The sequence below is a fragment of the Zeus faber genome (assembly GCF_960531495.2).
Source record: "Zeus faber genome assembly, chromosome: 17".
NCBI lineage: Eukaryota > Metazoa > Chordata > Actinopteri > Zeiformes > Zeidae > Zeus > Zeus faber.
The window spans coordinates 10,356,274-10,380,067 of NC_137204.1; the positions used below are offsets into that span (position 1 = coordinate 10,356,274).

Genomic DNA, 23,794 nt, shown 5'->3' on the forward strand with positions numbered 1-23,794 from the left:
ACTCATTTCAACTACAAATACTTTATATGATATTATATCATAGATATTATATTTGTTCCTCACCCATGTAGTTGATGATGAAGCCCTCCCCTTTGCCAAAAACCAGACCGGCGGGGTCCGAGTGGAAGGTGATGGTCAGATCGGGCGTGGTGGAGGACAACTTGAAGGGGCCGCTCCCCCCGACGTACTGACCCAGGATACGCGTGGTGACCTCGTCCCCATCCAGGATGGTCAGCATGTCGCTGTCACTGATGTTGAGTCTGAGGGCGGGGAAAGAGGAAGAACGTACCTGATTGACTTCTATTCTATTTGGTTTCCTGGAGGCATTTACTATGACCTTAGATACCTGAACAAGGCTTGGATATTTATCAGCTAAGAAATACCTTCAAAAATAGAACTACACTGTGGTGTGGGGATGGTGTGGTTTGAGCAGCCACACCTGTCCTGGGTGTAGGTGATTATAGCCCAGGATCAGAGTGGCCGTATACCTGTTGCTCGCTGGTTGGTCTAACGATCAACAGGTAAAACCCCCATCTCCACACACACTCAGAAGAGGAGCCCTTGTCATGACACGTGTCCATCTGCTCCGGTGCTAATTCCAACTAGCCTGCTCCCTACAATAAACCGTGTGTGTGACATCCCATCTTCTGTGTCTCTGTGCCGGAGGTCCCCGAAAATGCCACTTAGATGGCATGTGGTGAGCGAAACTGCCACACACACTTTACAAATCTAATATAACTCAGAAATAATAAATAATAATAATAATAAAAGAATGTACATATGCAGCATGGAAGCAGGAGGCTCAAGAAGCTGATGAAACTTGTTTTTCCTGCAAAACCATACAACTACTTCTGAGATGATACTTCTGAGAAGGGTGTCAGGAGGTAGCATGGGAGATTTGCATACAATCGCTTTTTGAAAGGCTCAAAGTCTTACTGTAATGCTAGGGCTGTCAAAGACAGCCCTAGGTTCCCCTGGGAATTGCAGGGGGCCTGCAGCAAAACTGTATTTTTTTCATATATTTTTTGTTTATCATTTTTACATATTACATTTTTTTTATGTGATTGTTTTCCATGTTTTAATGTAACAGGCTTGTTCGTCATAGCAACTGGCTCAGTACAAAGGAATAGAACAATGGTGGCTGGTTTACGGTGAGAATGCAATGAAATACGTTTTGACGAATATTATTTTGTGTTTCTGTGACATGTTTTCAGTCCGAATGAGAGTCTGTCAGTCTGATGAGAAAGGGTTCCTCACAGCTGTACATCGAGCAGCACCCGCTTGTCCTCCCCGACGTGAATCCTCCAGCTGCAGTCCTCCCCCTCCCCGTACCACTCTGGCCAGTTTGGAGACAGGATCACCCCCGCTGGACCTGCCAGGTCGCCACCGCACAGCGCTGGAGCAGAGAAAAAGAAGACGATGACATGATGACATTTAATAATAGCTATTTATAATCGACCAGTGTGTATAATAAACATTACTGTATATTGTGATTACCATTTTGCTTACATCCTTATTCCACATATGTTTATGCAAAATTGCATAAAACTGCACAAATAGCAGAATATGAATTGTTGACACAGAGTACATTTTGATTTTCATTGTTTATTTTGACGTTTATTTTTCTGGTTTATTGTAAAAAATATTTCTTACCCTAGTTCATTTTTAGGATTTGTTGTAAGTTAATTTTATACCGATTTTCTTGTATATTCTTTAGGTTTGTTTTATTGCTTTTTGACCAGTTTTAGGTTTTAATATTTATTGTTTATCATTAGGTTACTGTTTTTTTTGTATTGTTAGTTGTTTATTTTTAGGTTTACTGCTTATTGTCAGGTTCGTTTTTTATTGTATATTGTATAAAATGAAACCCATTATGGACTTCCTTGAATCCCGCGTAAGGAGGAACAGAACGCAGCATCTAACACGGGGTTAGATCCAAAAACAATGTCTTTATTGACAAAAAGACCAAAGAGATAAAATATCAATCAAACAAATGTTTGGCGTCAAACAGCTAAGAAGACACACACACACACACGCACACACACACACACACACACACACACACACACACACACACACACACACACACACACACACACACACACACACACACACACACACACACACACACACACACATACCTAGTTTGTAACCTCTAACCACTACAGAGCGATTGACTCCACACCAGGCACCGCGCACGACACGAATGGACGCTTGAAACCACAACCTGCACATTCATAAGGACTTTTTCTAACGTTGACGTGTCGGTGATGCATGAACGTTTGGCTACTTCTGGTCAAACACTCTCAGTTTTTCACGATTTTCTGCACCGTATGTGGATCGACTTGGATGAAACTTGAACCTCTGAAGGTGTCCTGTGGTATCTGGCACCAGGACGTTAGCAGCAGATCCTTTAAGTCCTCTGAGTTGTGAGGTGGGGCCTCCATGGATCTGGCTTGTTGTTCCAGCACATCCCACAGATGTTCGATCGTACTGAGATCTGGGGAATTTGGAGGCCACGACAACACCTTGAACTCTTTGTCATGTTCCTCAAACCATTCCTGAACATCCTTTTTGCAGTGTGGCAGGATGCACTATCCTGCTGAAAGAGGCCACTGCCATCAGGGAAAAACATTGACATGAAGGGGTGAACTTGGTCTGCAACAATGTTTAGGAAGGTGGTACGTGTTAAAGTAACATCCACATGAACGCCAGCACCCAAGGTTTCCAGCAGGTCATTGCCCAGAGCACCACACTGCCTCCACAAGGCTTGCAGCCATCTCTTCCCGAGGTAAACGATACACACGCACCTGGAAAGCTTGAGGTTAGAATATTTTGCATATATAAACACACCTAGAAGCTGTAAAAGGCAGACTAGTGAGTTAATGACTTTCCGTGTTCAGCTTGATAACGTTTAATGTCCCTGACAACCCCTGAAGTCTCATTTAGGCACTTGTTAACTCCCCTTTTTTAAAAATGCATTAAAGCTTCAAAATCCACGCGTGTGGTATTTACCCACTTCTTTTATGTCATAGAACAAAACCGTGAAAACCTCTTAAGCTGATGTTAACCACAGACCTTACTTCAGGTATCTAACCAAAAACCGATTAAAAAAAAAAAATAGACTTTCAGACGGAGCGGAGGGGGGAAAAAAAAAAAAAAGGGTCGTCGGAACACCAGGGGCGCGGAGACCGGTGGCGGCGCATCTCGGCTTGATCGCCAGGGGTGCGCAAATTTCGTTTTTGCAAAAACGCAAACTTATTTATGGGTTGCAGGACTCATTCCTGTGGGACTCTATAAGTGAGGGAAAGGAAATAACTGGTAATCTGGATGACTAACTTCGACCGCTTCTCAGACCAGCCGTGACCGTCCACACATCTACGGCACCTCCGCCCCCGAGGACCCAGAAGCTTCTCCACGAAGGGTTGAAAGAGGGGAATGGGTAAGATAGGCCCTTCTGAACAACCCTTCTTATTTCCTTGAGTGATCTTGTAACTTTTACTTTTGAATGATCAAATTTTATTGCGGGAGCTTTCCGAAACAGGAGCTACGGTCCGCTAGGAGGAGATTTAGCAAGGTTAAGGGGACCTACAGGCCTGTCATGACCAAGATAACGGGCCACTTCTTTCTCCCCCAAAGCTTAAGTAAATATTTTAAACTGCTAGTACCAGTAAAATTCTCTCCCTTGTCACTTATTCCCTCCAGTGAGGATTAGCCTCCTACAGGCAGAAAGTTAGCTTATCTTGTAGAATTATAAAACGTTAGATTATTTGCCTGCAAATGGGTTCCTATAAGGTTACTTTAGCCAACTAAAATTTACATTTAAGCAGACGCTATTGTCCAAAGCGACTTACAATTATTCCACCATCGATATACGCAGCCTTCAGGATCAAGTGTCTTGCTCAAGGACACTACGGCATGGTAGCAGGAGGAGCCAGGGATCAAACCAGCGACCTTTAGATTACTAGACAACCAGCTCTACCGCCTGAGCTACCAATCAAAGTCATTGTGGTTTCACACTACATGACTGATCAGCGACAGGGGGCCACACATTACAAGATTTTCCACCAGGAGGAATCCCCGACGGGTGTGTCGGGTCTCCAAACTACGTTTAGTGACGAAAACACACGCGAGAAGTGGAAATGTTGTGATAACCAATGCGTGGGACAGGATTATTTATTTTTTATTATATTCTTGATAACTGTACAATGACGAATAAAAGCAGAATTAAAAAAAATATATTAAAAACCTAGAGAAGAAAAGTAAAATAGGTATTTGTGTGTTTCTGTCTGCTGTACCCACCCCCCACTCTGTGTCTGCTCTCATTGGCTGTAGCTCGTTGCGTCACTCCCGACTGGATCCCAACACGACCAGATATTAAACCTGCTTGATATCTTGCCGGGATCAAAAAGGCTTAGTCCTCTCCTGGCAATGGGAAAGGCATCAATCACCTATTTTTATGTTATGTTTTATGTTTTTGTTTAATTTTGGTGTGAAAGCGGTATGAGTTAACTGCTAGTAAGACAACTTACAAGAACTTAACTTTCTAAAATAGATGGGTAAGAGGGCTAAAGGACCAACATGTCTACGCAGGGCTGAACTGGCGCCCTCTACGTGGGAAAGAAAGCAGGATGGCCAAGATGTATGCTATTTATTTAGTCAACTCAATGAACGCAAAATGATGACATAAAAATCTTTTGGAAACACGATATTACATACACAACTCTATATCACATTTATATCGATTATCATGCACATTTAAACCACACTGTGACGTGTACACTTACATACACTTTTGAGTTGGTGCGTTAAGTTTGGCATTTGGTGAGAACTGAATCTCAACATTTTTTTAAATCTTTTATCACCACGAATCGTCGACACTTTCAGAGGGAAACTTGTTCTGATGAACACAGAGCTGCTTTTATGGCAGGAATTATTACACCCTTGTGTTTTTGATCTTGCAACACAAAGGCCAATTTCCATTGTAACTTATTAAAGTGGAAACACTGCTCCGAATGACACTCTCATACTAAGTACATATACATACCTTTGCACAGTGGCTCTGTGTCATTCCAGTACGGATCCCTTGCATTTATGCATTCAATAACCGGCGGCCCCTGCTCTAACGAGTGGCCCGGGTCGCAGCTGAACTGGACCACGGCTCCCACGCCATAGGTCGGGTCCGACGTCGTGAAGTTGCCGTTCTGGAGGTACGGCTCATAGCAATGGCCACGTTCAAAAGCTGTGAAGGAGGAAACGAGGAAAGAGGCGCTTGAAAGTAAGGGGTATTACATTTAGCGTTTTTTTGGGGGGAGGGCGGGGGGGTACGTATCCGTAAGATCTACGCTGGGTACCTTCGTAGCGGATGTTGAAGCCTGTGATGTGGTTCGGCTGATCGGTGATGAACTGCACCCTGACAGCAGGGCCCTCGCTGATAACTCCCTCGAAGGGGATTGGCCCTCCACGCCCCGAGTCAAACAGCACCACAGAGCCAGCGTCCAGACCACTCCACAACACCAGCCTGAGATAGATAGATAGATAGATAGATAGATAGATAGATAGATAGATAGATAGATAGATAGATAGATAGATAGATAGATAGATAGATAGATAGATAGATAGATAGATAGATAGATAGATAGATAGATAGATAGATAGATAGATATAGACAGACAGACAGACAGACAGACAGACAGACAGACAGACAGACAGACAGACAGACACACACACACACACACACACACACACACACACACACACACCTGTCAGTGGGTCCCAGGGCAAGTCTTTCCAGGTGTAGGTGCAGCCTTTGGCCCCTGGGAGCCTCCAGGGACCAGGAGCAGGAGTGGTCCTGGGTGGCGTTAGGACCAGGGTGAGGAGAGGGGGACAGCACCCTCCCTACGGTGGCGTTCCTCACCAAACCTCCACAAAGAGCTGCAGGAAGTCAAACATCCAGGCCTAAAATCAAGACACTGTACAGATTTGCTGCATTTGGTGTGTATATATATATATATATATATAAAACTGTAGTTGTTATAATGCAATAATATTGTAATAACAATTCTGTAATAATAATAACATAATAATAAATTATACCTACTCATACATTGTTATCCTTGCCTGTATCATTGTATACATATTTATTTATCCTGTACAGTATATAATTTATTTATATTTTATACCTACAGCCATATGATCAACCTAACTGAACTCATCTTGTGCATTGCATCACATTTTGTATATTCTGCACATTTGGACATTTTAGTTTTTTATTTGGCAATTTATTTTGGGCTTTTTTTCCAGACTGTTCACCTAACGGCATACTTTATTAGTTTATCATTTGCAGATGTGTTTAGGATTGATGTTGCCTTCACCCCTGCAGTTTGGCTCCTTGCCACTCCATATTGGCAGCGAGGCGTTGAGGCAGGTGAGGGTGGGCGCCCCCTGCAGGTGGTAGCCCATGTGGCAGTGGAAGCGCGCGGTCCCTCCGGGCAATAGGTCCAGCACGGACACCTCCCCGAAATGGGGCCTTCTCGGCAGGGCACAGCTCAGTCTGAAAACTACGGGAAACATTGGGAAAACCATAACATACTGGATATAAACAAAAACAGTAATCAGTAAAGTGCAAGGCAAATTCATTCCTCCATTCCTCCATCACCTTTCTTCACTAACTAATCTCAACAAACCATCCTATTCTATGCTATGCTATTCTATTGTACTCTATGTTAGGCTATTCTATCCTTTTTAGGCAATGCTATGCCATTGTATCTTTTTAGATCCCATCTCCCTGTAAAAGGTTCCCTAGGAAGCTAAAGAGAAGGTGTCTCCTCTCTAGTCCTGTCACATCTATTTTATTCAAACCAATTTGAGAACGAGACACACATACACACACACACACACACACACACACACACTCACACTGTGTCTGTGTGTGTCTATGTTCAGTGTGTGTGTGTGTGTGCGTGTGTGTGTGTGTGTGTGTGTGTGTGTGTGTCTGTGTGTGTGTGTCTGTGTCTGTCTGTGTCTATGTACAGTATATTTGTGTCTGTGGGTGAGTGTGTGTGTGTGTGTGTGTGTGTGTGTGCGTGTGTGTGTGTGTGTGTGTGTGTGTGTGTGCTCTGTGTGTGTCTATGTTCAGTGTCTGTGTGTGTGTGTGTGTGTGTGTGTGTGTCTGTCTGTGTCTATGTACAGTATATTTGTGTCTGTGGGTGAGTGTGCGTGTGTGTGTGTGTGTGTGTGTGTGTGTGTGTGTATGTGTGTGTGTGTGTGTGTGTGTGTGCTCTGTGTGTGTGTTTGTGTGTGTGTGCTCCGTGTGTGTCTATGTTCAGTGTGTGTGTGCGTGTTTGTGTGCGTGTGTGTGTGTGTGTGTGTGTGTGTGTGTGTGTGTGTGTGTGTGTGTGTGTGTGCGGGCTTACTCTGATAGTGCAGCTGGAAGGTGCCCATGCTTCCCTCCGGAGTGGAGCAGTAGTAGACAGAGAGCCGGTTGGTGGGACTGCGTATCACCTGCCCCTCCACCAACAGGGTGTGGTTGGCCAGAACCAAGGTGCCGCCGCTCTCATCCACCCCTCGGATGGAGAGCTGCTCACCCTCCGTCAGGTTCACACTCTTTACCTGCCCGGAGAGAGGGAGAGAGTTGAGGTAGTTGAGTGCGGTGGAATACAGTGCAATGCGGTGGTCTTTAACCTCCGTGCTAATGTGAAAACCATTCAAATGCCACCTAAAATAAATCCAAGATCAAAATTTGCAAAGCTCTACTGATGCATTATTCCCAGCCTGAATAGCAGCTCTGTGCTCATCAGAACGAGCTCGCGTTTCTCACTGACAGCGATCGCTGTTAGTGATGAAAGGTTCGACTCGTTTTTGATGTTCGGTCATTGCGAGTCGCGGTAAAGAGTAAGGAGTCGTTCAATTTTTCAGACTCTTGGTTCGTTCGATTCGGTCGGGGTAGCACACGCCGAGCGAGGGCTTCCTGACAACGACCAATGAGAGCCAGAAGAGTTGGTGCGCAAAGTGTGGATCAGTCACGTTCAATATGAATTACGGCAAATGCTTAGACCTTTAGACATCATCAGTCATCATTTATTATTTCTTATTATTTTGAGTTGAACATTCAATCGCTCGACCACACTATCTCCCGACTCCTGAGTCATTTAAACCGTTTGTTCGCTATGAACAAATCGTTTGCGAGTCTTGCATCAGTAACTACTGTATAAGCAGGCCATAATAATAAGTGTACTCTACTGTACCCTAGTTGTGACGTTTTGTGACATTTTTAGTTCTCCGATTATTTGTTCTAAAAGGTGTGTGTGAAAAGGTTGGGAAATGCTGGTGTGATGTATATGATGTGGTGAGTGCGTAACACTTTAGTACAGTAAACTGTACCTGCAGCTCCACTCCGAAGCCCGTGTACACTGTGACGGTGTAGGTGCAGTGGAACAGTGTACCATCTGCTACGGGGGGATCATCGGAGGAGTCGATGTATCCTTCCGGGTCGGAGAAATTCACCATACACCCTGACGCAGCTAGAGGAAAAGAGTGTACAAGAGTTTAGAGTCTGGTCTTAGAACAGAATTGATTTGGATCCCTGTATAAGGGATAATAACAATATCATATTATTATCCCTTAATAATAATATAATATTATTATCCCTTATAGAGGGATCCAAATTAATTATATATACAGTATATTTATATGATATATCTATAAATTATTTCTTATGTCAAGATCTTTATTATTTTTTTATTTGTTTTTCATGTATTATATTTTTCAACCACTAGTGCACCGTGTGAAAATGTTAATAATTCCAATAAAAAAATAAAATAATGGAAATTATCTGTTGTTTTGCAAGATCAAAATTGCAAGGCTGCACTAATTCATCGAATCCTTCAGTTCGAGCCAGAATACAAGCTCTGTGTTCAGGAGAACAACACTCACTCTGATACCGTTTTTACACCAAAATTAGCGTGTTTTTTAAAATACGGGTAAACCCGCTAAAAATATGGCGATTGACTCTGTTGCCGTGGCCAGGAGACGAGGCTGCCCTTCTATTTTTTCCTGTGTTTCACGTTCAACGTCACAAACATGCCGGAAAAGGGGCGTGTCATGGTTCCAGTGTGATTGGGGAAAAAACGGTGGAAGCAGCATGGAATATCAAGATTCAAGATTCGAGATTTAAAGAGGTTATTTGTCACATACATATACATACATGTCATACATTTCATGCATGACACCCCACGCTCTAAAAATACAAAAATTACTAAAATGTGCGTAATCGACATGATATCCATGCGGTGCGCGCGCATCGGGCCCGGTCCTTCGGGATGCTCCTCCGACTCAGAGACCGGCTTAGGGCGGTGAGCTGGAGTGGCTCAGAGCCCGAGAGGAAGCGTGGGGGTTCTCCGCTGTGCTTCAAACCCAGGTGTCATGTTTCCGACAGAGCTGATCGGAGCCGGATCCCGTGACTATTGCAGGGGCCATTTGCCCCGGGAATGAATGCCGGGTGTAACCTTTCCCACTAAAGAGAAATGCCAGATGTGAGCAGGTGTTTGTGGGCTTTTTGTGCAGTTGAAGAGGTATGAGATTGATAACGATACGTGTTTTTTGAGATTGGGTTCTTGACGAGCCACTCGGTAAAACGAGCCGTTCGATTTTCTTCTGTTGATTTGTCTGATTCAGTTGCGATACTGCGCGGTGAGCGAGGGAGGACTTCCCGCGAACGATGGACAAGAGTCGGAAGAGTCCGCCTCTGCTCTTGAGTTGTGAATGGAATCCTCTCACGGATCGTTTAGTAATTCTGTCAAAACAATATATTTAAGTGGGTTGCAAAGAGTAAATCAGTCACATTGGAGATGAATTGAGCCGCCTTGGCCTTGTTTTTGCCTTGGACTTTCTTTAAGTCCTCTTATAAAGGACTCCTGAGTCAATTAAAATCGTTTTTTTATTCACTACAAACTAATTGTATATGAGTCTCTCATTGCTTTTAGTCGGCTAAAATATTAAGCACAGTTCTCCATGTTTCCGACCTTTTTTCGTGGTAAACAGTTTGATAGTGTGCCGTGGGATTATTTTGTTGTAAAAAGTGTGCCGTAGGAGGAGAAAAGGGTGGGGAACATTATTTTACAGCAGGGATATAAAACAGAATCCTTGGAGGAGCAGACAAAATCAGCGCCACTCTCACCCAATGGAGGTGCCTCACTCTCCGTGTCCGTGTTGTGTGTCGCCGTGGGGACGGTGGGGATGTCAGACAATTGACCGCCGGCATGCGTGCCAGGCTGGATTTCCCGGATCTCTGGCGGGGGGGAGGAGAACGTCTTGGTGGGAAGCGGATCGATAGTCGGGCTCGAGGTGGAGGAGGAGGAGAACCCCGGGGGTTTGATCCTCCGCAGCAGCCCCCCTCCCTCCTGCTCCAGGGAGTGACTTCCGGGAAGGGAGCCAACGCTCAGTCCTCTGCCCAGGAGGGGCAGCAGGTTCTGGGGCAGAGCAGAGGGGAGCATCTCCTTCCCCGTCTGAGAGAGGAGCCGGTCTTTGTGCACGAGCACCGACTGCAGCAGGCTCCCGGCCACCAGGCCGCCGGGGCCTCTTCTTTCCTCCCTGTTCCCCGTCGCATCTGGAGAGGAGGACGGAGAGAAGGGAGGAGTGTGGATGACTTTGTCTGAAAAGAGAACAACAACGGCAATCAATCAGTGCGTTTACATGCACTAAATACCCAAATTAAGCTCAATATTTGCGTTATATAAGTTATATAAGGTAAGATTACGATTTTGCATAATGTGATTACTGAAAAACGTGAGTTTATTTGAGGATGTCGACGGGAAGTACTTGCACAACCTTCCGGAGAAAGACCTCCGGAGAAAGACCTCCGGAGAAAGACCTCCGGAGAAAGACCTCCGTCGACGACAACTTCCTTGAACATGTCCCCATGTTAGTTCTTGCCAAATATCTCACCTCATCAAGCTCAACATAAAAACGCTCTCACTTTGCGTCCAAAAGTGCACGTGTTTACCGGCGTTGTCCCTGGCGTCGGTTGTTGTTTGTCTGCCTAAACAAGTCTTTCAAACTCTGGGTGAAATATATGCGGCGTGAATCGCTGGGTTTTGTGGCGCACGCGCAACTTGAATACGCCGATCCTATCTACATGCCACAAAAAAAGGATTTAGAGTTGAAGATAATCAGGGCAAGGTGTTTATGTGACAGTTTCAATTTTTTGAATATTGCATTAACCCCATTATGATCGCCTCATTCAAGTGTATGTACAGTAAACACACTGAATGAGTCATTTGATAGAAGGCTGGTTTGGGGGGCTGGGTCACAGTCCTGATGGTCTTATCAAGAGAAGGGCGGTTTGTCAAGCAAAGCACAAGCTGTCCTCCTTTTGCACACACACGCGGCCACACAGACACACACGCACACACACACACGCGCACACACACACACACACACATTTACAAGCCAAGCATACGAGCACGTTCACATTTAGAGATTGGAGTGGAGAGAGAGGGGGCAGCGAGGCGTGAGAGGATCAGAGCAAAGGATAGGGAGAGAGAGAGAGAGAGAGAGAGAGAGAGAGAGAACAGTGTACAGAGAAGAAAGAAAATGCAGAGACAAGCAAACTGCTCCTTCATGCATGTTAAAGTGGCATCTCCAGCATCGTAGTTCCAAAATGCATGGAACAGCATGTACCCCCAACGCACACACACACACACACACACACACACACACACACACACACACACACACACACACACACACACACACACACACACACACACACACACACACACACACACACACACACACACACACACACACACATTATTCCTGATGCCGTTGGCTTTTAATTTGCAGTTGAACCAACAAGACATGCAAACACATCACTAATACTCAAACATTCACAGTGAGATCAGTTATTTTCTCAAACCATCTTCTCCATAAGCCTGAAATATTTTACTTTAAACAAGGGAGTAGAGCTGCTGCCAAAGTCGGTCTTCCCTGGGAAACGTAGTATACTGTAGACAGCATATTTTGGCAAAACAAAAAAAAATCCATTCGCTTATTCATTCATTCCCACGGTTAAATTCAATAAATTCATCTTGATTCAAAGCAAATCATGATTTATGAGTTAATATGATTTATGAAAATTGCAAAAAAGGGGGATGAAAACCGTTAAGGAAATCATTAAATAAATCATTAAAGGTTTGAAGACTTAATGTCTACGAACCTTGAACACGGCATTATAAAACATTCAGCAACTTCAATTTTTATGACTAATCACGGTGGGCGGGGCTTCCTGTGGGCTGCATCGAAATAAGTGCATCTGCTAAAATAAATCTGATGAAATCATGGGAATCAGCAACGAAGGAAAACGAGGTCGAATGAAATAAAGGGGGTGTTCAATTGAAAAACTAACAACAGAAATGCGAATTTCTACTTTTTTTAAGTTTGTTTATACATCAGTTTGTTTTTCAAAGTGAAGAGACAAAAAATTGCCTGAAGTGATCGGTGATGTTGTGGTGTTTCAAACCACAACAAATAAAACCATTTGACTTATAGTGGTTGAATATTGTAGATCTTGTAGACAAACAGAATTGAGTCAATTATCACACGCCAGACACACGCACACACGCACACACACACGCCCGCACACGCACGCATGCACGCACACACACACACACACACACACACACACACACACACACAGTATATGTAAATTATAGCTTGGGGTATGTAGAATTTAATGATTGGCATATAATCCTCTTTCCTGCCTTCTGTTAGCCATACTGTCTATTTACAGCCAGGTACAACGCAATCAAATAACAGCTAAGCTGCTTAGCAAATTGTAACTACTTTTCTTCAATATCTAATGTCTTTAATTACTTAATTTGTGATTATGCCTCTAGACCTACAGCACAAGGACATAAAAAGTACGAGCATTTTTGAATTATTACTATTTCTTTGTTTTGAAAAAGATGGCCAGTTTTTAATGTTAGTTAATATTTAATACAGAATTGTTAACATAGTGCATCCTGGCATACGCCCTGATTCAGGGTTTGCATATTTTGCATACACCCTCTTTCAGACATGTGCACACATTTAAATTCTGAGAAAGCACAAGCAATGATATTTTGAGGAACAAGCCTCTTCTGCTTATAGCCAGCCATAGTGTCCGCGGGTTTGCTTGTTAATTCCCCATGAAGCAACATCGACTACACCACATACAACAGGAAAATGACTAATGACCAACATGAGTCCAACGCAAAACCAACTGGGCTGAAACTTGAGTGAAGGTCAAGCACTTTATACGCTATTTGTGCAATTGATAACAATTCTTAGATGGCTCTTCTGAGGGTCTTCTTGCTCATATTACAGATTGGGGGAAGGACTATTTCAAGCGTTGACCACTTATCCTTGTTGATTGAGTCACATTACTGTAAGACCTGAAAAATTGAACAAATCGTTTAACCAAGTCACTCGTAAGGAGCCGAATCACCAAAAAGAGCCGAACTTCTTGTCACGGCATCACATCAAGCCAGTAATGCGGATGGATATGGATAACTATTTGTGCTGAGCAAATGGTTTTAACATTTTCCATCGTAGTGATCCAAAATACTTAAAGACAACTGCCTCTAATGATAGCTTATGTTCTTCACAGGGAAATGGGACCAGTTAGATACGGATAATTAAAAATAAGCTATAGGTCGTACCCCCTGGGAGATGTAGCTGTAATTAATGTCTAACTCCGAGCATATTTTTCACTATGATATATAATGCACATAAAACGTCAGATAATACCTGGAAATTCCTTGGACAACGGCAATCATAATAACAGCAAAAAATGAACATCAAATATGCGCGGCCAGCAGCAACAAAATGAAGTCCGATCCAGTTAAATATTTGGTTGGACCTATTGGGCAGCCGTGTGAATTGGTGAATTTATGAGTTTGGTAGCAATTAATAGTTTTATAATTCTGTCCAACGCTGTGTGCGGATCGATGTGGAGCCAAGTCACATTTATAGGTTAAATCAATCAAAACACCCACTCGTGAACAAATGACTTGACGAGCGCAATAACTCAGCCGACGGAGCGCTTCATTGCTTTTTTTTGCACACGCTCAGTGCTGACTGGGGGCGGACCTTTCCAAAAGATAATGACTCTTGTAAGCAAACAGCATTTGGGACGTCTGTCTGCCGTTCAAATTCGGGCCCTGGGGAAGAAAACTCACAGCCTGCTTTATAATTTCCTCTGTGCTGCGAGTGCAGAAAGCGCGAAAACACACACACACACACTCACGCACACACACACATACAGTACACACATACAGTACACACACACACACACACACACACACACACTAATCAGTGTTATGTTACAATTACAATTGCGCTTTAACCGAGTAGAGAGTCGGTTTGGTGGAATGACCTGAAGCTTACAGCAGAACAGCTACTGAATAAACCCAATCAAAACTGACCTGACATCAGCGCATAACTGAAGGAAACTACAGACACTCAGTGCAAACACACGTTCAATATCATTTCGTGGAACGGTTATTGAAAGAAAGCTCAAATTGTGCCGAAAACCTTCCTCCAATTTTACACAAAAGGAATTCAACGTGCTCCCTCATATGCAGACAACAAGATAACTAAACAAATCCAGTAAAACAAAAAAACAAAAAAAACAAAAACGTCCGAAAGTGACTAGTACTACAGTGGTAATACAATATCAATAAGTACACAGATACACCTCATGCACGTACACACCTAAAGGCCCTGGCGGGGAACACATCTTAAGACCATTAAAAAGTCAAACGTCACCTTGTTTTCTGATGACGCGTAACTTGTGGAGCTAATTCTGTCAGACAACTTGCCGTCGCCACAGGCTTCTACGCCCCTTCTGCCCTGCCTGCTAGGCTGCCTTTTTGCCTCAAAACTTGACTTGGTGTCTCCCAATTAAAATCACACCACAACCTCGTAAAGAATGTGATGCATTGTGTTTAGGGCTGTACCCGATTTAGAATTTTGTCAGTCTCATCGGATTTGTCTGTTAAATGCAAATATTCGACCATTGGGGGCAGGGTCTTCCCATAGACGGTATAGGCGGCGATAGGGGCGCATTTTGCGCACCTGTCTCCCTGCGCGCTAGCGATGTGGCGCTCCAAAAGTGTTTTTATTTTAGATGTAGGTTATTTCATTTTACGTCTCCTTATGGGACGAAACAGGTGCGTATGGAACGAAACCGCGCGTCACTCTCTCCCCGATCACCGCCTCTCCATGCGCAACGCGCATAACAATAATCTTAACGAAGCTACGAGTTGTGCCCCATTCCTCCCCATTCGACTGTCAGGGGGCAGCTCTCAGTTGTGTTTTTCTCACACCTGTGATGACGGGTTCACATAGATCGCTTATCGAGTGTCAGTCTAGTGATGCTCTTAAAGGCATCACTGTCAGATTTCTTTACTTCATCTCATGAAGGCTAAATTAAAAGTCTGCTCGAGCACTGAGCGTATATATATATATATATACGCGCACACACACACACACACACACACACACACACACAAACACAGCCAAATCTCCAAAAAGAGCTGAACTTTTCGTCGCCAGTATTCCGACCTCTCTGCTGTCGCCCCTCCTATCGCTGTGAGCTAGTACAGTGGCCTCACACGGACATGAGGTATTAACTGCTAAATTTCATTAATCAAGATAATAGATGGTACATCGTTTCTCAATTGTTTACATTTTTGAGAACAAACCCAGTTCTATAGTTTTGAAAAGTTGGAAACGCCCTCCACCTCTGAAATGCTTGCGTTTCGGTACAGGTTTTGTCGTTTGACTTTCTTTGGCGATATGGCCGTTCAAGGGTCACTCAGTCAACAGATTTATTCCGTTTTTCATCGATTTTGCATCACTATTTGTCTTTGGCTTGTTTGCCTAAGAACTAAGTGTTTTCGGCCCGTCGCAAAACACGTTTGGGGATGCACGCGGTGTAGTCCGGGTGGGGTGAGCGCTGAGATTGATTGGTCTGGGGGCGAGTTTCCAGGAAAAGACTGCATGTTTTGAGAGCTTGAAATCTCAGCAGCCGTGACGGCAACAGTGGACTGACAGGCTGGCATGGATCAACCAGGTTTGCGAACCCCTCATCACAACAATTTGTGACAGATGTCCAGTTTATAGATTCACAGGAGCCGTCTTCTTAACCACCTGACAGGGTGAGATGCGCTGCTTTTATCTATTTCCAGACGGAAAAACAAATCTAATCCTTTTGCACAGTCCGAAGAAATAAGTTCCAGCTGGTCTTTATGTGTGAGAGAGATTTAGTCTATTTGTGTGTGTGTGTGTGTGTGTGTGTGCGTGTGCGCGTGTGTGTGTGTCTGTGTGCGTGTGTGTGCCAGTGATCAGCTCAGTCGAGCAGATGGCCTCATCTGTGGCACTCCTCTCTCTCTCCATCTTATCGCTTCTATATTCCCTCTCATTCCGTCTCCCCGTCTCTCTCACACAGGTGTGGGCAGTCTGTCTGTGCAGTTGTGCGTTTCCTTCCCACGTGCTGTGATATTCTGTTTTACAGCTCCTACAGATGTTTTTTTCTTGTTTAATTGGTTTATTGCTATTTGTTAGGTGTGTTATTATTGTATATTATTGTCATATCAACTCGAGGATAGAAACAATGGAAATATACATATTTCAATTTTTTTCGATCGTCTAGTTGATGAAAAACTAAAACTGAATATCATAATTTGAAATTGGATTGATTAATTCGGAGCTGGATTCCAACAAACCTGAAACTGAAACTGAATGTAATATTATGAAATTGAATTAATTTGCTCTGAAACTGTATTTGGCACTCACTGAAAATGTATTCAGTTCTCACAATTCAAATTCACACACATTTCTGCCCATATTATTTTTCTGGTTTATTGTTGGATTTATTATATCGCTCATATTTTCAAAATGTTTTCAAGATATTGCCAAATTTGTATTGTTATGTCAACTTTTGGGTTAATTTTTCTGGTTTATTGTCTATTTGTAGATTTATGTTTTAACTGTTATTTTTTATTTTTATTTCTATATTTTTACTTTTTGTAGATTGTAGTTAATCTTGAAATTGATTGCATATTGCCAAATTTTGCGCAATTTTTTATTTTTTATTTTATATTGTCTATCTATCTATCTTATTTATGCTAATTATCTGCACAGCAATGAACCGTGACAAATTCTAAGTATATATAGTCATCTAAGTACATGAAAATGTACTTAGATTCCAAATAATATAAAGGTACTGTATACAGTATATATATATATACACATATATACACATACACACATATACATATATACAGATACACACATACATTGTGTATATCCATACAAAATAACTAAATAAAGGAATAAATTATTATTATTATTATTATTATTAATAATAATAATAATAATAATAATAATAATAATAATAATAATATAAATAAATATAATACAATTTAATTTAACGTGAAATACACAGTCTTTAGACAGCAGTTCCTTGTTCCTCTGTGTTTGTGTGTGCGTGTGTGTGTATTTATACGTGTGTGTGTGTGTGTGTGGGCAAAGTTTAAGCTTACATCACACCATATCAGTAATCGCATCTATTAGCTGTGCATCACAAAATATGTCGGAGAAAATGGGAGAACTTGTTTTTTCCAGTACAACAGTGTTCAGATGGCAAATTACCATTTTATTAACACTTTGGAAATGACCAATTCTGAAATTCCGCAGCACATTGCGACTCTCCATCAGGATGAATGGACTTCCAGTTTGTTGTGGTCGTTTGTCGTATTCAGTGTGAAGCGAGCTTTCAACTGGGGAAGAAAACAACCCCCATCAGAATCACAGAGTGAGTGTGTTTGCAGCCAGAAGTCATTGAAACTCTCCTCACACTCCTGTGTTCTCGCAGTCACCAGAGGGGACGATTGGGAGCCAATAGAAAGGGCCATTTGAAGAAAAAAAAAAAAAAAAAACACAAAACAAAGAAGAAATAAAGCAATGGAAGAAAAGCACAGTCCTATCTTTTCTGTGAGAGAAAACCCTGCTGTGTTTGTTCTGCAAAGAAAAGTCTGCAGAGTTGACTGGCTGTCACATTTAGTCTAACCTTAATAGACCAAAAGTCCAGTAAGTTTATTTTTAGGCTTATTTTTCTTTTTTTCTTGTTGATTTTTTTCCAAATTTTCTTGTTGATTTTTTCTCTTTTAGATAATATTTTGTTAATTTGTAGGTTTATCAATCTTTCAATCCATCTATCTATCTATCTATCAATCTATCAATCTATCAATCTATCTATCAATCTATCTATCTATCAATCTATCTATCTATCTATCTATCTATCTATCTATCTATCTATCTATCTATCTATCTATCTATCTATCTATCTATCTATCTATCTATCTATCTATCTATCTATCTATCTATCTATCTGTCTGTCTGTCTGTCTGTCTGTCTGTCTGTCTGTCTATCTAAAAAGTAAAAATAATGATGCTATGGATAACAGGAGAATATATTCTGGCTGAAGGATATGATCATTTTGTTGAGTATACATTTTTAAATTATATGCATCTTTGACTCTATACAGTATGTTTAATATCCAACTGTAATCAATGAGTACTGTACATGTATGTGTATGTGTGTGTGTGTGTGTGTGTTTGTGTGTGTGTGTGTGTGTGTGTTTGTGTGTGTGTATGTGTGTAGGTGTGTATGTGTGTGTGTGTGTGTGTGTGTGTGTGTGTGTGCGTGTGTGTGTGCGTGTGTGTGTGTGTGTGTGTACATTAAAGGATCTGTCGCAGGTATATGGTCTTTATGCTTTCAATTTGTAAATAAAAGAGAAGGCTGTGGGCGTAACGGGAAATACGGACACTGGGATAGAAATCAGCTCGGAAGGAAGAGAGGAATGCTTTTAGTAAGAACACCAGCAACAGCAGTGACCCACATATCAACACTCTATCTTAAATAATGAATGAATAAAAAGCTCTGAGATAAATGCCATATATTTTCATTAGGTGTCCATCACATAAAAGGATGAAAAGAATTAGGATAAAGATAATGTTGAAGTAAATGCCAGGGTAAATATTGATAGATTTTGTAATAGATGTGATATTATACAAGTCCTACAATATATTAAAAAAAAATCATTGAACATCAAACACAGCACAAATGGAAAGTGTTACTCTCTGGAAAAACATGTTCTTCTTCACAATTGTGATGCCAGACTCGAACCTTGAACGGAAAAGACTCGACAGTCCCCAGTCGCGAAGACGGACGACTCCTGAACCGGAACACGAACGAGATCGCTGAGGAGCGAGTGAGCCCATCACTTCAGAAGGCTGCTCGACGATAAATCTGAAAGTGGATCAATCCAACGGTTTATCGATCCATCGGACGATTAATCGATCAAGTCGATCAATCGACCTAGAAACCAGGAAGTGTAACCGAACCGCCGCGGTACGCTGCCTCTCGTTGACCCAGGCTGTAGAACCGATGTTATCTATATTCCTCACTTCCGACAGTCAGCTCCGGCACTCCAGGAGAGACGTCGCCTTGACAACTTCACAAGCGCGGGGGCCCTCGCTCCGGCCCTCGGCGCGGCTCCGAGTTGGGTGGAGCATTAGCGCGCTCACGGAGACGCTTTGCCTGAGCGAATGAGTCAACAGACACTTCACTGGGATCCCCGTATCAAAGGCAGATAGAAACATCAGAGCGGTGGCTTAGATCCGGCTTTGAAGCGAACGGGCACTGAAATATTTAACATCCAAAAACGCTCCGCTTCGCCGCCGAAAGTGCCAATCAGCGTTGACTGAGGGCGGTAACAAGGATGCCAGGGAAAGCGCGTGACTTCCCCGCGGCTTATCCGCTCCAAATTCAAACCGTCTGTTTAATCCAGGGACGTTATTATTGGACCGCTATTCCGAATCACAAATCTTCTTTTTTTTTTTTTTGAAAGGTGTATCAAACGTGGCATGCTCCTCCTAAGCCCGTAAACCGCGGGGCATATAAATCCTATTTTTGTATCCGGGCACATTCTTTGCGAGTCACGGCCCATCACTGAACATTAAAGTAATCCTTAAACGCTTTGGAAAAAATACAGCTGGCTGACGTCGAAATCAAGACACAACGGGGCCAAACTGAAAACGCCGCTAGTTCGACACAAATAATAGCTCAGAGACATATAAACGCAAATAAACACACACACACACACACACACACCCACACACTCTCCCTATCTGACACACTCACACACACACACACACACACTCTCCCTATCTGACACACTCACACGCGCACACACACGCACACCCACACCCACATACACACACACACACACACACACACACACACACACACACACACACACACACAAAAACACTGGCTTACTACAGACAGACTCAAGTTAAGCTTCAGTTAATTGCTTCCATTGTAGGAAAGTGTCAGCGTCATCCTGCAATTCCACATCCAGCCTATGAAAGGATAATCCCGGAGACTAAAGGAAGGCACCCGCAGCCCAGGAACTAAGTCACATATTCAAGTAAATACACACATGCACACACGCAATCACACACGCACACGCACACGCACACACACACACACACACACACACACACACACACACACACACACACACACGCAACCTCTACAGCCAGACCTTCTGAAGTAGACCTCTCCTCTGTGGTCAGCGCCCGCGAAGCCGCAGTGGAACCCTCCATTCGGACCCACTCAACCGTGGGAGTCATTTAGCGAACCTGATACCTTCTGTTACCTCCTCCGGGGTTCAGAGGTCAGAAAAGAGGTGTCTCCTGCATCACCGTCAGACGCAGAGGCATCCGCGCTTGTCCGTGTGTGTGTGTGTGTGTGTGCGCGCTTGTGCGTGGGTGTGTGTCTATTCATTCGTGCGTGCGTGCGTGTACGTGTGTGAGTGTGTGTACAATTATAAAAAAGGAAGTGGGAGCCAAGGCCCATTCAAGTCTGATTTACCGTCCCCAATTCACCCGATTAATTGAAACCCTACAGCATTGCCGAGGAGCAGGAGTCTTATCATAACAAGGGGGGAGAGGATATATGACAAAAAAAAATCAAAACTTTCGGGTCCTTTTGTACACCGTGGACTTTCCTAGAGGGAAAACTTTCTCGTGCTCAACATTATGGCAATCGGGGGCGCATTTTGACGATCGATCGTCGCACAGGCGGACGCAAACGGATGCTTTTGAGTAGCTGCGGATCCCACCACACATTCTGATGCCTTATCGATCACGCGTGCAATCCAACGTGAACACACTTGGGAACAGCCGCAACTATTTGGAGAGAGAGAGAGAGAGAGAGAGAGAGAAAAGAAAATCACCCACGCAAAAACAAGTATGACCACGGCACACGCAGGGACGCCACATGCCTCGCTTCCCCTGCAGGCGGCACGGGCTTTCACACAGTGGAGGAATTCATCCTCCCTCATAGTCAGAAAAGGAAAACCGAACAATAAATAATGTTTGGTGAATCCTTCAGCGGTGCGAAACAGTCCTCCGGCGATACCTATATTGAGCAGATTATTCATCAAAAACAAAGCAAAACAAACAAACCTCCCCATCGATCCCATCGCGCAGACAACATTTGCACGGTTTGTCATTGATTTCGCCCACCTTGTCCCTCCGCCGTGACGCCGATCCACAGCAGTCCCATCCACAGGACCGTGGGCGCGATGTTGGGGATCCGAGGACCGTGCGGCATGATGCGGACCGATGATCCGTTTTGAATCGGGTTTTTTTTTGTTGTTGTTGTTGTTTGTTTTTCTTAAACACCAGATGAGGAAGGGAGGAGGGAAGGGAGGAAAGGAAGGAAGGGAGGAAGAAACGATGGAAGGCTGATCACTGCGGCTCGCGGCGCCACAACAACACCAGCGGCACTGCGGTAAAGACGCCCGGGCGAGCCCGACGCCGCTCGCCCCGTTTATCCCGGAGAATCAGCGCGTCTGCACGGCCCCGCGTGTCAAGAGCGTCCCCTCCCCTGTATGGAGCTCCGGCGGAATGAGCATCCCCGCCGTTCACCTCTGATCAGTCCTCTTCTTCTCAATGCGCTCTCTCTCTCTCTCTCTCTCTCTCTCTCTCTCTCTCTCTCCCCCCTCTGCTCTCTTTCTCTCTCTCTCTCCTCTCTTCTCCTCTCCCTCTCTCTCTATCTCCCTTCTCTTCTCTTCTCTTCTCTTCTCTTCTCTTCTCTTCTCTTCTCTTCTCTTCTCTTCTCTGCACTCTCTCATCTTGTCTGCTCTCACTCTCTCTTTCTGTCTCTCCGAGGGACCCCCCCCCCCCCCCCCTACACACGACATTGATGATAATTCAAAATCCCCAAGGGGTTTGTGTCGGTGAGATATATACAAGGCAAGAGAGTCTACCGATACAGACTGGATAGACCTCAAACATTATCCTGTGTTCTATACCGATTGGGTGGAGGGATGGGGCGGGGTGAGGATGGAGGATTGACTTCCAACTCATCTCCTCCCTGACTGGTAATCTGTGTAAGTGGCTGCATTTCACTGGAGCAGATCTACAAATCCGAGGGTTTAGGAGTAAAGATGATCGGGGCAGGAACTGTACAATACACTGAACTGGCACTCTCATTGTTTATAGAACAAGAAGATGGAGATCTGTAATGCATGGAGAAAACAAAAAGAGGGAAGGATACTGTGGTGTGGAGATGGGATGGTTTGAGCAGCCACACTTGACCTGGATCTAGGTGATTGGGTCAGGGGGGCTGCATACCTGTTGCTCACTGGTTGGTCTAATGAGCAGCAGGTTAACACCCCCATCCCACACACACTCAGGATAGGAGCCCTGTCATGACACATGTTTGATTTGCTCCTGGCTAGTTCCACCTCGCCTCCTCTCTACAACAAACTGATGTCTACAACCCATCGTCGTCCTTGTCTCTGTGCAGCAGGGCCCTGGAAATGCCACTTGGATGGCGTGTGGAAGGAGAAACTGCTACAGTGGCACCTGAACAGGGACTCCGGCACGGGGAAAGGACACAGAGGGGCCGCCTGAAGACTCCCGGGAGCCACCAGCGGGTCAACGGGCGGCCCCAGCACCCTCTCCCGACTGGCAGCGGCAGCACCCCGGGGGTCCGGCGGAGGACTTGGGGAGAGGCAGGCACGGTAACCACCACAGGTGACTGCTGGCAGCTTGCTGCTCTGCCCAGCAGCCACCGCCGGCAAGGGGGGGTAGGCGGATGGTAGGATGGTTTGAGCAGCCACACCTGACCTGGATCTAGGTGATTGGATCAGGGGGGCTGCATACCTGTTGCTCATTGGTTGGGCTAACGAGCAGCTGGTTAAAACCCCCATCTCACACACACACACACTCAGGGTAGGAGCCCAGTCATGACTCTTGTTCGATCTGCTCCTGGCTAATTCCACCAAAGCCTCCTGTCTACAATATACTGATGTCTACAACCCATCATTGTCTGTGTCTCTGTGCCGGAGGGTCCTGAAATTGGATTCCATCCAAGTGGCCCTGGGTGTGGTCGGAGAAACTGCCACAGATACACATACAGTGTTGTTTGGATGGAGACTGAGAACTTATTTGGAAGGAGGGAATGTCACCCACAAAAAAAAGTTGAGTTTGTCTACACCCCCCACCCCACCCACCCACGTTTCATCTTCCCTTATCTCCCCCTGCTCCCCGGGTGCCTCTTTAGTTCTCACGCTTCAGCTGGTGTGTGTTCATCTGAGACGCGTGTGAAAAAAGATAAGCCTCGGCAGGGAGCGCTCTGTCCCCCCCCCCCCATCCCCCTCTCTTTCCCT

The 23,794-nt window shown here is 44.2% G+C and overlaps 1 protein-coding gene across 1 annotated transcript in view; it reads right to left on the reverse strand.

The window, feature by feature from the left end:
* The window catches only part of sez6l (seizure related 6 homolog (mouse)-like), a gene marked incomplete at its 5' end in the record, with an annotated part of 29,217 nt that extends 7,488 nt beyond the window's left edge, over window positions 1–21,729 (reverse strand). The window contains 10 exons of the mRNA XM_080018359.1: window positions 64–260; window positions 1,258–1,396; window positions 5,048–5,242; window positions 5,355–5,521; window positions 5,763–5,934; window positions 6,375–6,560; window positions 7,416–7,611; window positions 8,383–8,522; window positions 10,178–10,651; window positions 21,642–21,729. Coding sequence (XP_079874485.1) covers window positions 64–260; window positions 1,258–1,396; window positions 5,048–5,242; window positions 5,355–5,521; window positions 5,763–5,934; window positions 6,375–6,560; window positions 7,416–7,611; window positions 8,383–8,522; window positions 10,178–10,651; window positions 21,642–21,729 — 1,954 coding nt within the window. The remainder of the gene's footprint in view (window positions 1–63; window positions 261–1,257; window positions 1,397–5,047; window positions 5,243–5,354; window positions 5,522–5,762; window positions 5,935–6,374; window positions 6,561–7,415; window positions 7,612–8,382; window positions 8,523–10,177; window positions 10,652–21,641) is intronic.
* Between the last annotated feature and the right edge of the window lie 2,065 nt (window positions 21,730–23,794).